A 14,764-nucleotide genomic window follows, 5' to 3' on the forward strand; every position below is an offset into this window, starting at 1 on the left:
TAAGACACCCCTCTCCATCCCGGCCCCCAGGCCACCCCTGCTCCCGCTGTGACAGCTCTTGGTCGCCTCCACCCCTCCCTGTTGCTCCATCCTCTGCCCCAAGTCCCAGGAAATAGAAACACCAGGCACCTGCCCCGCCTTCTCTAGAGCCTAGACTCCGGCTTCTCTTTCCCACTCTGCCCAGCCCAGCCTCCCACTCCTCCAAGGCCGCAGCCGTTTTTGTTGGGATTTGTTTATCTTCCATCATTGAAACTTTGTAGCCTTAGCTGAGGCCAGGGCAGGTGGAAAGCTTGGCCGCCTCCTGCCTGCCAAATGCGGAGGAAAATAATAACGAGTTGGTGTCCCCCACTCCTGCTGGCAGCTTTCCCTCCCTAGCCCTGAGGTTGGTGCCCAGGGCCCCATTCAATCTGCAAAACAGCCTTGGATCAAAGGTTTTATTCCAGGCAGCTGAGCTTGCCTCCAGCTGAGTGGGCAGTGGAGGCCCAGGCGCAGGGAGGTGGGTGGCTCCACCCCCTTTGGCTCACGGTGGCAGCTGGCCTGCTTGGCGGTCTCTGCTCTGAGGGCCCCTCCCCGGGGGCACCTTCCACCCCCACCTCCAAGTTAGGCCGAGGTGTCACAGTCTGGAATCTGCTCTCTGGAGTGGGTGCCCCCAAGCAGCCTCTGTACTGGAGGGGGTGGGGTGGGGTATGGGGCTCAGATGCTCCTACTGGGACCCGGAAGCCACATCCTCACTGCTGAGCAGTTCCCCGAGTTCTCAGGGGAGACGGGGCAGGGAGGGAATCGGGAGGGCTGGTGACCGTGCCAGGCTCTCGGAAAGCACTGACCAGCTGCGGGCGCTCCTCCCTGCTTGTGCTCTCCGGGGCGATGCCAGGGAGCAGGCTGGGCGGCAAGATGCCACTCTGGCTTCCACAGGGCCCGCTGCCCCGAGTACTTGTCCCCGCCTGAGGGGTGCCCTGGCCCCGCGTACAAGAGGTGGCGCCAGCTCTGCAGGGGGCAGCTCTTCAGGTCAGCACCTGCTGGATCCAGCCGATCACACCTGTGATGCGGGTGTAGACGCCAAAGTAGTTGGGCCGGCCGCAGCCCAGGCCCCAGCTGACCAGCCCCGCCAGGAACCAGCGGCCACTGGGCTCCCTGCACACCAGCGGGCCGCCCGAGTCACCCTGAGAGGAGAGAGGAGAGACAGGGCTGCATCAGGGCAGGGGCCTGGCTGCTGGGGGTTTCTGAGGGACAGTAAGACTGTATGTAGTCGTGGCATTCCCTCTTGAAGCCTCGGCTGCCCCGGACCTTGGCCTGGCCTCCAGCGTGTCCTGGCTGGCCTGGCACTGGGGGTGTGTCCACATGCCCCGTCCACCTCTGCCTCCTTCTGGGGGCTCCTAGTCCTCTCTCCCGTGTCACCTGGGGCAAACTGCCTTGAGGTGGTCGAGGAGCAGAACTGGGTTTGAGCCTCAGGCCTGCCTGCCCATCACAGTCTCTTCTGTGGCCTACAACCTGGGGCAAGTCCCTCAACCTCCTTGAGCCTCGGTTTTGTCATCTGTAAAGTGGGGACAGCCATCGCCACCTTGCTGGGGCGAGCTGATGTAAGCACAGGGCCAGACCCTGGGGGACGTGGGCATCGGCCCCCCCCTCCCCGGTCCCCCAGCCCCGGGAGTCACCTGGCAGGCGTCCTTCTTGCCCTTGTGGTAGCCGGCGCACAGCATGCGGGGCGTCACCTGGTAGCGGTAGGCCTCGCTGCACAGGTCCTGCGTGATCAGCTGTACGTCCACCTTCTGCAGGCCGTTGCTGGTGGGCCCTGCCCGGCACGTGCGGGGTCAAGGCCACAGGGCAGAGGTCAGAGGATCCAAGGCGCCCAGGAGTCCCCACCCTTCCTTCCACTGTTCCCTTCGCATCAGGAGCCCTCTCCCGCCCTGCTGCCCACCCCTCACCTCCGCCCACGGTCACTCTGAGCTCCTCCCCTGTGCGGCCCACGGGCACAGAGCCCCTGCCCAGAGCCTGTCCAGACGGGTGTCTTCTCCAGCTCTTCCTCCCCCTCCGCCTCCTGCTTGAGCCCCATGTCACCTCCCCTCTGCTCAGTGACAGCCCCGGGGAGTCTCCAGAGCACACGTCTGACCCTCCACGTGCCCTCTGACCTCTCGGCACCTGCCCCTCCAGCCCAGCGCTTCTCCGCCAGGCTCAGGGCTGCATGGAACCCCAGGCAGCTCCAATGAGCACGGGGCCTGGTCTCCCCCGGAGACCTGTTCGCCTGGGGAGGGCGGCCACCAGTGTTTCTCTCCATGCCCTCGGGTGGGCCTAAAGCTCAGGCAAGGTCCTCACCCAGCTCCCTGCCTTCTGGTCCTCGCCCAGCTCCCTGCCCTCAGGTCCTCCTCACCCAGCTCCCTGCCCTCAGTCCTCACCCAGCTCCCTGCCCTCAGGTCCTCCTCACCCAGCTCCCTGCCCTCAGTCCTCACCCAGCTCCCTGCCCTCAGTCCTCACCCAGCTCCCTGCCTGCCCTCCGCTGGCTTCGCTGCCTTCCTGGGGGTGCTTCCCCTCCGCCAGGCCCTGCCGCTCATGCTCCTCCCTCAGCCCAGCCCCTCCCCTGGCCGCCGCCTCGGGGCTGCCTGCACCTGCCCACCCAGGTCAGCTCCCTGCCCTGTCTTCCCAGTGAATTCTCTTTCCCTCTTCACACCCCTCAGCCATCTCCATCGCTGGCATGGCGCATGGCGGAGCTGCTCCTAGATGAGCCGTGGGAGGAGACGGGTGAATGGACGGGCGAGGGAGCGGCCTTTGCTGTACCTCTGCTCTCCATCGTCCTCTGGGGAAGCCGCCCTTCACCCGGGCCTGTTTGCTCATTTATGAGTGATTCAGACAGCGCTGCCCTCACATTGTAAACCCCTGTACCCCTTCTGAGAGCCACCGCCATGGAGGGCAGGGCGTGCCTGGGGCTCTGCCAGCCCGGGCCTGGTTCTCAGAGCTGAGATGGCCTCCAGGACAGCTGCCCCGTCAGGTCAGGCAGGGAGGGGAGGGACCCCTGTGCCTGAGAGGCTGTGGCAGGAACAGCATGGGCTCCGGGGCCAGGCAGTCCTGGGACCCAGTCTCGGCTCCAGCCCTCCCTGGCTGTGTGTCTTTGACAACAGTGAAATGTCTCTGAGCCTCAGTTTCCCCATCCATAAAATGGGGCCGTACTACTCACCCTAGGGTTATGGCATGGATTAAATTAGATCCTGTTCCCCTAAAATCAAACCTTAGTTAAAATCCTCTCCTGCCTTGCCCCCCAACACACACACACACACACACACACACACACACACACACACACGTACACACACACCTCCACTTTCCCTCTCCACTCCAAGCAGCAGAGGATTGGAGCTTGCCTGTGGGCTGCGAGGCCCTGGCCTGTCTCTCTACCCCACACAGAACTGAGATCACCTCCCATGACATCGGATCTCCTCAAAGCCCTTCCAGGAGAAGGAGGAGGGCAGGAGGGCAGGAGGGCAGGAGCCCACGGGCAGTAAAAGATGGTTTTGTTCTGTGAACTCCACCTGGACTTACTCCTGGGACTTGCAGGCCTCAGGGGTGGAGCCCTGGGCCCCTTGCCCCGCCCCCTCTAAGCCAGACACTGGGGGAGGCCCACCCGAAGGCCTGCTCACCCCCCTCTCGCAGGGCGCCCCAGCCCGTGATCCAGCAGTGCAGGCCCGGCTCGAAGAAGTGGGAGCGCGCGGGCAGGCAGACGGGGCGCACGGCGGCGGAGCGCAGGGCGGGCTGGTCCAGCTGCAGCAGGGCCACGTCGTAGTCGTGGCTGTCCTCCTCGTGGTACGGGTGCAGCAGCAGGCGGCTCACCTTGAAGGACACCTCGCCCGGCCAGCGCGAGCTCTGCCACACCTTGCCCAGGAACACCGTCCACAGCGCCGGGGAGGCCATGCTGGGGGCGGGGGCGGGGGTGGGGGTGTCCGCTCAGCAGTAGCTGGCTTCACCCCTCCTCCCCCAAACATGGCCCCCACACCCGTCCCCCTCTGCTCTGTGAGGCCAGGCAGCTGGAGGCTGGTGCAGTGTTCACTGTCCACTCTGAGGCCCGCCTGCTTGGGTTCCTGTGTGCCTCTCTAAGCCTCAGTCTCCTTATCTGTGAAATGGGAATAGCATCTTCTACTCAGGTTTTCCGGGGGGGGGGGGAGGGGGGGGATGTAGTAAGACTGTATGTAAAAATATTAACATCGTGTTGGGGTCTGGCCGACGTGGCTCAGTGGTTGAGCATTGACCTACGAACCAGGAGGTCACGGTTTGATTCCTGATCAGGGCATTTGCCCAGGTTGTGGGCTCTCTCCCCAGTGGGGGGCGTGCAGAAGGCAGCCGATCCATGGTTCTCTCTCATCATTGATGTTTCCAGCTCTCTGTTCCTCTCCCTTCCTCTCTGACATCAATAAAACAAAACAAAACACATGCGGCCAGCTGACAGGGGCCTCTCCTTTCATCTGTGCTTTGTAGGCGGGGCTGCTGGGATCCCCGAGACTTGTCAGTCCTCCTGCGTGTGTGTGTGTGTGTGTGTGTGTGTGTGTGTGTGTGTGTCTGTGTCTGTGTCTGTGTGTGTGTGTGTGTGTGTGTGTGTGTGTGTGGAGGGATGGCAGACTGGGCCTCTCAGACCCCTGGAGGCTAGGTCTGTCTTTGCCTTTTGGGCAGAGGGGAGCGAGGGGTGGAGTGAAAGAGTGTGGTGGTCGGACCGCACTGGGGAAGAGCCCCCTGGGAACCTGGGCCGCGGATGCGGAAGGGAGAGGCTCTGGGCTGCGGGGCCCCATGTGGATGGGTGGTGGTGAGGGTTCGCCCGGGGCACAGAGACTTCTGAGCGGCTCTGACGTGGGAGGAGGGACACGAGTGGAGCCCAGTCCTTGGCTGGGGACTGAGTGGCCCCAGGGCGGAAGAGGGGGTGTGGGGAGAGGAGTCCAGGGCTGGCCGTGCTGGGGAGGGGTCTGGGACCCAGAAGATAGGTCCGGGGTGAGAGGGGGACATTGTAAGCCCACACCATGCACGCGGGGAAGATGTCTGTGAGGCTGGGTGAGCTTTACCCAGGTGAGCACCTGGAGGAGAGGGGTCTGCTCTCTGTGGTACCCCAGTGTCAGTCGCCACCCCTGGAGCGAACAGGAGCACAACACATTGCCGAGTGGATGCATCAGTGAGTGAGTGAGTGAGTGAGTGAATGGCTGACCCAACTTAAAATAAGATGCCAGCCCGGCCAGTGTGACTCAGAGGCTGAGCATCAACCTATGAACCGGAAGGTCATGGGTGTATTCCCGGTCAGGGCACATGCCTGGGTTGCAGGTTTGATCCGAGTAGGGGGCGGCTGGAGGCAGCCGATCAATGACTCTCTCTCATCACTGACATTTCTCTCTCTCCCTCTCCCTTTCTCTCTGAAATCAACAAAAATATATTTAAAAAACAAAACAAGATGCTGAAAGGAGTGCACAGAGAGGCTGAGCAACTGTCCAGGGCCACACAGCATGTTTGCTGCAGAGCCAGGACTGAACCCAAGTGTGGAAACAGCCATTTGGGGGGCTCCTCACTGGCTTTTGCTCTGTGTGCTTAGAGCGTGGGGACCCCGGGCCTCCTTGCACGGCCTCCCCTGTGCCCCCCTTACAGTCTCGTCCCCGCGCCGCCCCCCTCACCTGTCCTCCTGGAAGCAGTGGGCGGCTGTTATCACCCAGCGGTCCGCGATGAGGGCCCCCCCACAGATGTGGCGGCCCTGGACCTGGAGGCTGGCCTGCCACGGCCACTCCCCCTCTGAGGACATGGCCCCGCCCACAATGCGGCCAGAGGGGCCCTGGAGGCCACAGTCTGGGGAGAGGGGGCAGGGAGGGGTAGGGGGCAGGCCAGGGAGGCACAGAGACAGAGAAGGGGGAGGGAGAGCAGAGGGAGTCACGGAGAGAAAGAAGGAAGGGCAGAGTGAGGGGGCAGAGGTGGGGGAGAGAGACAGACACGTGGTGAGCTTTATCTCCTGCTGCCAGTGTGGGCACCTCCCGCCCTCCCACGCTCTAGGGCCCCGTGGGTGGACAGAGACCTCTGCCCCCCCCCCATCCCCCGTGCCCTCGGGCCCCGGGCAGGGGGCTCACCGCAGTGCAGCTCATCAGAGCCGTCCCTGCAGTCCGGCCGCCCGTCGCACTGCGGGTTGGGCTTCTTCACACAGCTCCGGTCCTCGCACTGGAAGGTGAACGTGCCACAGGGCACCCCTGGATAGAGGGGGTGGGGGCAGGGCACAGAGGATGGGTCCCCGAGCCCAAGGGAGCCTCCAACCGAGGCCCGGGGAGACGAAGCCTGGAAGAGCCAGGAGGTGCGTGCTGAGGGGCCTCTTGAGCCAATGAAGGGTCCCCGCGGCTCCCCGTGGCTCCCAAAGGCAGCGGTGGCCCTGCTCCCGCCCCACCCGACTGTTCTGCGGAGAGCAAGGCTGTGTCTCCTCGCTCAGACGGCGGCCCTGACCACAGGGCCCTGCCTCCCACTTCTGAGTGGTACCCAGCGGTAGAACCGTGCCTCCACTTCCAGCCTGGGCTCTGCACTGGCCCCAGACCTCCCGGCGCTGGCCCCACCAGCCACCCACCTGCTCCTCACCACCTCCACGTCCTGCTCCGCCTCCTGTCTCCGTGCCCCTCTCTGAATGTCACCCTCCTCCAAGTCCCGGTCCAAGCCTGCCTCCTCTAGGAAGCTCCCCGCCTGCGCTCCCCACCCTCCGGGCTCCCCATGCTGCTGGACGCAGTGGCCAGAGGGCTTTGGGCAGAGGGAGCTGCCCACCATGCCTTCCTGCTCACAGACCGTCCCCAGAGGGCAGGGGTCATATCTCTGTTATCTTTTCCTCCCTCTGCCTCGCCTACCACTGGGTAGTCTGCAAGTGCTGGGTGGCCAGTTGGATGGATGGGTGGATGGATGAACCAATAGACGCAGGTAGGAGATTGGGTTAAGGCCAGCAAACGGGTGTATTGATGGTCCAGCAGGGAGAGTGACAAGCAGCTGGAAGGATGGATGGCTGAGTGGATGTGAAGACCAATGGCTAGACAGGCAGTGGGAGAGAGCAGTGGATGGATGCAGGGATGGAGGATGGGACAGTGAACATGCAGATGGTTGGGTGAACAAATAAATGGATTGATGGCTCGGTGGAGAGTGTGGTGGTTGGGAAGCCAATGGTGGATAAATGGATGGATATACACTCAAGTTCTCGCTGGAGAGATCGGAAGATGGATGGATGGACGGATGGAGGGACGGATGGACATGCAGGCATACATACAGATGAGTTGGTGAGTATTGGGACAAGAGAGCAGAAACCTTTGCCAAAGAAGCGTGCGGAAGGGCTGGGCTATCTGGCTGAGACCCATTCTTTGGTTTCCCTCTAGACGCCTGGTCACACCCCAGCCTACCTTCCTGGCACTGCTCTTCATCACTTCCGTTGAGACAGTCTGGCTGCCCATCACAGACCCTGGACAGGGAGACGCACGTGCTGTCCTCTTGGCACTGGAACGTGGCTCTGCACACTGTGGGAACACGAGGGGCCGCTAGGGGGCGCCGGAGGGACAGCTGAGCTTTTCTTGCCTCTAGATTGCACCTCACAATGGCAAGTCTCTCTCAGCTCCTTTATACTGGAGTGAGATACCAGGTGTGATACCCTATTTCATTGATGAAAACAGGAGTGAAGTGACGTGTCCAAGGTCAGTTGGCTCAGCCGGAACGTGAAGCCAGTTGTTCTGGTTACAAATGAGGCAGCTTCCCCAGCACCCAGGCAGGATCACTCCAGAGAAAGGCACACACCCTTCCCTCCGCGTCTCTGCCCACACGTTGAAAACTTTAACGGGACAGGGAGGAGGAAGGAGGAAGGAGGGAGGAGGGAGGTCTGGGGGATCAGACCAGAGCAGGTTACCCTGATGGGGAGGATCCGAAACCAGGATCAGAGGAAGAGGTGTTACCCCAAGAGGCTTGGAGACTGCCAGGCCCTGAGCTCCTCTGCAGGGCTGGGCAATGCCAATGAGAGCTGGCAATTCCAGTCTGAACCCCTGAAGGGGAGGGTGAGAACCCATTCAAGGAGGGAGATGGGCGGCTCTCCCTGGGCCACCCAGGGTCTGCCTGCCCCGGCTTGGTTCCTTCCTGGCTGGCTGGCTGGGACAGGCTGGGGGTGATGGCCACGTGGGGAGAAGCCCTGAGCTGGGAGTCAGGAGGCCTGGTCCCGGTGTGTCCCCACCACGGCCCCCTGGGGAGGCTGCTTCCCCACGCTGGGCCCCCACCTTGCCATCCCAGCTCAGAGAGGGAACCCCCCTCCCGCGACACTGATATCGAGAACTGCAAGTGGAGGCCTCTACTCGAAAGGGCGGGCTCAGCCCGGCGCAGAGGAGGCGGGGAGAGGGGAGGGGTGAGGCAGGCCGACTGCTCACCGCAGTTTCTCTCGTCCAGGCCGTTGGGGCAGTCCTTGACCCCGTCGCAGGCGGGCACACAGAGCCCGTTCACCGAGCAGAGGAACTCCCCGGGGCACGCTGCGGGGGAGAGGGGGATCCCATCAGGATGTGTCATCGGGAACACACGTGTAGACGCAGCCTCTGTGTGCCTCTCTGTACCCACATGCTGTGTACATGGCCCATGTGGAACCCATGTTCAGTCTCACACATGCAGCACACACTCAGGTATGAATGAGTGTATACCTTGTGCACGCACGCCACTGTTTTGCTTGCACACACAAAGCTGCATATGAATGTACACACACGTTCACACACACACATGCACACACATACTCCCTATGCTTAGCCTCTAGGCACCCACAGGGATGGCAGAGGCCGGAGGAGGCTGTGGGGCCGGAGTGGGGGCGCGGGCGAACTGCTCGTACTCACGGTCCGACTGGTTGTACAGGCCGTAGTGCACCTGCACGCCGGGCCCGGTGAGCGAGATCTGGGAGGTGAAGTTGATGGTGATGCCGGTGCTGGCCACCACGGGGATCCGCTCGGCGTAGGGCTGCAGCGTGCGCAGGCCGCACAGCCTGGGTGACAGAAGACATGCTCAGGGCCCTGGGGTCTGTGCGGAGGAAGGCACGGCCTGGGCCCGTGCAGACGGGGCAGGGGCAGGGCAGCAGAGAGGGAGGGGGAGCTGCACAGTGGGGCGCAGCTGCCGTGGCAAGCCCTCTGGTCCCCTGTGGCCTCACTGCATAGGGAGCTGAGGGTCTCAAAGCCACATCGCCCTGTGAGGGAGGAGTAGTTCCCAAGACGAGAACCCAGCCCCCTGGGGACCCAGGAGGACACACCAGCCTGCCCAGGGGGAGGTGGGCCCCCCTACCCTCACTGCAATGCCAGCTTCCGGGCTGAGCTCTCACGCTCCCCGTGTCCCCCCACAGTCCTGGCCTCAGGTGCAGCCTGCCTACACGTGGCCATAGTGACCGTGTCCTCGTCCCAACCCCAGCAAATCACTCTCAAAGTGAGGTCTGGGGACCCCTGAGGGTCCCAGAGAAAAACTCATTTTCATAGCCACGCTCAGATGTCATTTGCTGTCCTAACTCTCTCTCACGAGAACACGGAGGAATTTTCCAGAGACTACATGGTGTGTGATATTAAACCGATAAAACGCAGAAGCCAGTGTGGGATCCAGAGTGGTCTGGCCAGCCAGTGAGTAAAGAAAGCTGCAAAAGTGTGAAGTGGTGTTATTTTTCTCACCGAATGCTATTGGTTTGGAAAATATAATTTTTTAAAATAAGATATGCTAACATGTAATGGGTTTATCATTATTTTAAATGGATTGGTAACTATGTGATTTACCCCAGTTTTAATTTATAATATTGCGAATGCAGATTATGTAACTTGTGTACAAACGCTCTGGGGTGCTCAGTAATTTTACAAAGTGTCAAGCGGTCCCGAGATGGAAAAGTTGGAAACCACTTCTCTGCATCTGATCGCCACAGCCCAGGGGGCAGCCAGACTGGCGTCAGGCACCACCAGGGGGCACCCTCGAGCAAGCCTGGCCCTTCTTGTCCTTTTAAACCGAAGGAAACAGGGATTTTGTTGCTTTTAAGGAGGATAAACAAATGTTTCATAGACTGTTATCCACAGAGAACCGCTGGGGGTGCAGACAGGGGCCAGGGCCTGGGAAACACTGGGGGGGAGGGGGGGAAGGGGGCAGGGATGAGGAGTCAAGGGCATCCCTGACCCTCTCAGAGTTCAGGGACATGGGTCGCTGTCCGCACACAGTCCAGGGGACTGTGCAGACCCCAAGGCACCAGAGCCGGGGTGAGGGGAGCGGAAACAGCTCAATCTAGAATGCTGCATGGTCTCTCCTGCGGACAGCCCCTGCGGACAGGATGTGTCCTCCACGAGAGAATTCCAGAATCCGCTCCTGGCTCAGCTGGTGCCCAGGAACCTGCCCAACCGGGGCAGCATTTGGTTCCCACTCTGGAGACCTGGGGGCTGGGGGGAGGGAGAGGGACAGAATTCCTGAGCAGCCTCTTGGTTCTCAGGTGGCCAGACAGGCTGCAAACAGTTCCTCAGTCTGGTCACTCAGCTTGGAGATGATCAATTTAGTCTACGCAGCGCTAGTTTTTTCAAATTCAGGTGCTAGCTAACTTCACGTCATTATCTAGATTCTTGCTTCTCCTAAAACATAAACCTCAGAAGCACTGGCGGGCCTTTGAGGCCACCAGAGTTAGGGAGTTAGGCAGGCACATGTGGCCTGCTACCATCCGTGTCCCCCCCTCCCCTTACCCCCCGCCCCCAAGCGCCTGCCCCAGGGCCTACGCACTCGCCGGCCCTTTGCACATCTGCGTTTCCGGTTCCTGCTCAGAGCCTTCTGGGGGAGGGTATGCACCTCTAGCTTCCCGATCCCCCCACCCACCCACTGGGTGCCACCTCCTCCCCACAAGCCTCTCCAGGGAGCACCAACACCTGAAGGCTGGGGAGCCTCCTCTCCTCTCAGCCACACAGCTGGAAGGCACAGGGCCAGCCCTGCTTTTTCACCTCCCTGTCTCAGCTGGTAAGCAGGCCCCCTGTCCATCATCTTACACAGCAGCAGCTCCACACGGGGAGGAATTCAAGAAAGATTGGATGGGCAGATAGAATGGTGGGCAGATGGATGAAGGATGAGTGGGTGGAAAGGATGGATGGATGGATGGATGGAGGATAGATGGATGGATGGATGGATGGACACCAGGGTGGTAGAAGGAAGGAAGAAAAATGGATAGATAGATGAATGACTGAGCAAGTGGAAGAAAGTAAGGGTGGAGTGGATAGCTGGGTAGGTGCATGAAAGGGGGTAGAGGGAGGGAGGGAGGGAGGAAGAAAAGGAGGGAGGGAGGAAAGAGGAGGGAGGGAGGAAGGGAAGAAGGAAGGAAGGGAGGAAGGAAGAAAGAAGGAGGGAGGAAGAAAAGAAGGAAGGGAGGGAGAAGAGATGAGGGAGAGAGGGAGGAGGGAGGGAGGGGGGAGGAAGGGAGAAAGAGGGAGCAGGGAGGGAGAGAGAGGGAGGGAAGGAGCATGCATTTCCTTCCCTAAGCACAGGTTCGTTGTCGGGAAGGAGGTCGCAGAGGACAAGCAGGAAGAAGCGCCCTGTGACCTGGCCCATGGCTCAGCCTTACGTCTGTGCACGGGGTGATGCTATCTCCGTGCAGGGTGTGCTACGGAATAACGAGAAAAGGACTTCTCTGAAAGCCAGCTGCTGACGCTGTCAGGCCGTGAGTTCATCTGGGGACCAGCTGGGGCTCTGCCCCCTCGCTGCCAGCGCCAGCGCAGGCGCTCAGCTCACCGGGCAGTGCCCGGGGCCTCGTGGGCGCGGCCAGTGCTGGCCACCCAGGGGAGCAGAAGGACCCCCAAGCCAGGGCAGGCCAGCGGCGCTCCAGCAGGCCCGGCCAGGGCCCTGCTTGCCCGTCAGGAGGAGAGGCAGACGCGTTGGACAGATGACAGGAGCAGTGACATCACAGGGGAGGAAGCTGGCGCGCAGGTTCCCAGAAAGGGGGAAGCCGGGCTGCGGTGACGGTGACGCCCAGCCAGAGTGGGTTCTGTGAAACCAAGCAGCCGGCGGCTGGACCTGGGGCGGCCCCTCCCTGCCCGGCCTCCAGGCCCTCCACAGGGCACACGGCCTCAGAGTCAGGTGGGCACAGGAGAGGCTGGGCAGAAGGCGGGGTGGGCAGCTAGAAAGCGCTCAGTGGAGTGAGGAGACGGTGCCCAAGGATGCCCAGACCGTGGAGAGCCCTGGCCAGCCTTGGCTCCACGGATGCTGAGGGATAAGAGGACAGCCCCATCCTGTATCCCTCCCCATCCGTGGTCACTCTGGGCCCAGGACTGTGCCTCCCCTTCCTACAGGCCCTGCCTGGAATCCACACCCTGCCCCAGGCCGCTCACGCCTCCGCAGCCCACACACACGCAGATTTTCCAACAAGTGCTCATTCGAAGAATTTCCCAGCAGCTACACAGGACGATCGTTATCAGAGGAGATCACAGTCAGAGGAAGCAGCCTGTCCGGAGCTCACGGTTCGGAGGTACGCCTCTGCCTTCCCATCCACACTCCCGTGAACAGCAGCCACAGAAGCCAGGGTCAGGGGACACGCGTCTCCATGTGGGGACCCTGGGCCCTTACGGAGTTCTGAGGAGACAGAGATGGGACTCTGCAGGCTGCTCTTGGAACGGGCGAGAGCCACAGAGACTGGATTGGTGGGAAATTCCTTGGCCAGGAGAGCGAACAGCTGGCACGGCTGCTCAGAGGCTCCGCGGGAGGAACCTGCCCAAGCATGAGCGCTTACGTGTGCACACAGACACACATGGGTGCACAGGACGGGCACACGTATGCACACCCACACACAGGTGTGGATCGGGCCACCTAGCTCCACTCTGGCTGCTCCAGGCACAGCTGGGTGACTTCGTGGAGAGGACTCGGCCTCTCTGGCCTCAGGAGCCTCAGTGGGGGCTGAAGGAACTGGCTCCGAAACCCTTTGGCTAGGGGCCTGCTCGGCACAATCAACAACCGGTTACTAACTCATGGTCCGTGCCTTCTGGGGCTTTCTCTGAGCCTGCAGGAGCCAGTGTCCTCCATCCATGACCTTCCATGGTCTCCTTTGGGTGGAGCTCTGGTTCATGCCGATTTCCCAGGTGAGTGACCTGAGGCTGGGAGCGGGGAGTCCTTGCCGAGTGGGGAGGAGAGGAGCCTGGATTCGAACCCTGTTCTGCCTGGTTTCCACACCTAAGCTCTTTTCACAGCAACATTCCACTAGGAACTAATAAACGCAATAAACCCTATCTAATAAAGAGGGAACATGCTAATTGACCTTCACGCTGTTGCAAAGATGGCAGCGCCCACAACCAATAAGGAGGGAATATGCTAATTGACTGCCACGCCCTCAAAGATGGCGGTGCCCACAGCCACAAGATGGCAGCGCCCAGACCCTTCAGCTTTGCAACAGAGTCCCCCAGTCCCTTCAGGCCCCCAGCTGCCCAGGGCCGCCTGAGGCACAGGCAAGCCTCTGATGGCAGCTACCCAGCTACCCAGGGCCGCCCGAGGCTCAGGTAACCAGGGCTGGCCAAAGCTTCCGCTGCCGGCAGTGGCAGCAGCAGAGGTGTGATAGGGAGTCACCTTCCCGTGATCGCCAGGCCGCCTCCCACCCCTGAGAGCTCCCAGACTGTGAGAGGGGGCAGGCTGAGCTGAGGAACCGCCCCCCTCTCCAGTGCATGAATTTTCATGCACCAGGCCTCTAGTGGATAAATATAAAACATGGGGGCCTAGCCTCTAGTTTTACAGGCGAGAAAGGAGGTGTCCCCAGAGTTCCAGGCAGAAACCATGCGGCCTCCATGAGAAGGGTAGAGGTTTAGGAAGAGAGCGGAAATGGATGGGGATGCGGAGCCCTGTCAGGCCTCCCCCTCTCTCCACCCCCTACCCCACCCCACCTGGCTTCACCCTGAAGGCAAAAGACAAGGAGGACAAGAGGCAGGACAGTGGAGTCCTCCCAGCAGGGGTGACAGCACCCCAGGAAATGAAACCACCTCACTCTAACCAGGGTCAGCATCCCAGGTGTCTGATGGCATGTGTGTGGAGACCTTTGGGAGGCTGGGGGCCAGGCCGGGGCAGGGACTGGGCCAAGGGGTGCGGCCACAGGCCTGAGCGGCCTGCCCCCGACTATTCTCCCAGACTGTTCCTCTGAGGTCTGGGGCTCGGGCTCCGGGGGGGAGGGGGGGTGCCTGTGGGGAGAGGCAGGGTGCTGGGGGGGGGGGTGCGGTACCTCCTGTTCTGGATCGTCCACTGGCCCTGGGTGCATGGCAGGTCGTACTTCTGCCTCCGCAGTGCGTAGGCGTCGAACCAGAGGGCCAAGCCGTAGTCGAGGGAGGGCACCTGTGACGGAGGAGCTGGTCACCAGGAGGCCCGCGGGCTGTGGCTGACCTGGTGACCCCCCCTTCTAGGATGACAGAGAGAGAAAGAGGCTGCCGCACGGAGTGCTGGCCGGGGCCGAAGTCCGCCCGTCACTCAGCAAACAGGCGCTGCGGTGGCCACACCCGCCAGCCCCTCCCAGCAGGGGTCCCAGCAGTCCTCAGGGTGCTCCGGGCAGGCAGCCGGTGGGCGGGCAGTGGGGGGGAGGGGGCTCACCATGAGGTGCCAGGAGCAGTGGGTGTTGGGCGAGTAGTAGCTGGGGAAGTACGGGGTGCTGAGGACGCCCCGGCTCTCCAGCTGGCTCTCCAGGGTCAGGTTCACCTCGCAGGCTGGCCCAGAGAACAGCGGTTACATGGGGGTCCCTCGGCCCCGTCCCACCGCACCTCCCCACTGCCACCCAACAGAAAAGCCCAGTGGCGGAGTGTGACTGTGTGACTTTGGGCCT

The 14,764-nt window shown here is 61.8% G+C and overlaps 1 protein-coding gene across 3 annotated transcripts in view; it reads right to left on the reverse strand.

The window, feature by feature from the left end:
• Positions 1-146: 146 nt before the first annotated feature.
• TMPRSS6 (transmembrane serine protease 6) overlaps positions 147-14,764 on the reverse strand; it is a 31,698-nt gene continuing 17,080 nt past the window's right edge. For 2 of the 3 annotated variants that reach the window (XM_084876770.1, XM_084876771.1), the window contains exons 9-18: positions 14,536-14,648; positions 14,174-14,283; positions 8,823-8,968; positions 8,373-8,471; positions 7,368-7,481; positions 6,075-6,191; positions 5,631-5,799; positions 3,627-3,898; positions 1,653-1,789; positions 147-1,160 (exon numbers count right to left, since the gene is read on the reverse strand). In XM_084876770.1, coding sequence (XP_084732896.1) covers positions 1,002-1,160; positions 1,653-1,789; positions 3,627-3,898; positions 5,631-5,799; positions 6,075-6,191; positions 7,368-7,481; positions 8,373-8,471; positions 8,823-8,968; positions 14,174-14,283; positions 14,536-14,648 — 1,436 coding nt within the window. In that variant the 3' untranslated portion in view covers positions 147-1,001. The remainder of the gene's footprint in view (positions 1,161-1,652; positions 1,790-3,626; positions 3,899-5,630; positions 5,800-6,074; positions 6,192-7,367; positions 7,482-8,372; positions 8,472-8,822; positions 8,969-14,173; positions 14,284-14,535; positions 14,649-14,764) is intronic. The other variant, XM_084876772.1, reaches the window with a different exon arrangement.

This window comes from Pipistrellus hanaki (genome assembly GCF_964339955.1).
Source record: "Pipistrellus hanaki genome assembly, chromosome: 3".
NCBI classification, from domain to species: Eukaryota; Metazoa; Chordata; class Mammalia; order Chiroptera; family Vespertilionidae; genus Pipistrellus; species Pipistrellus hanaki.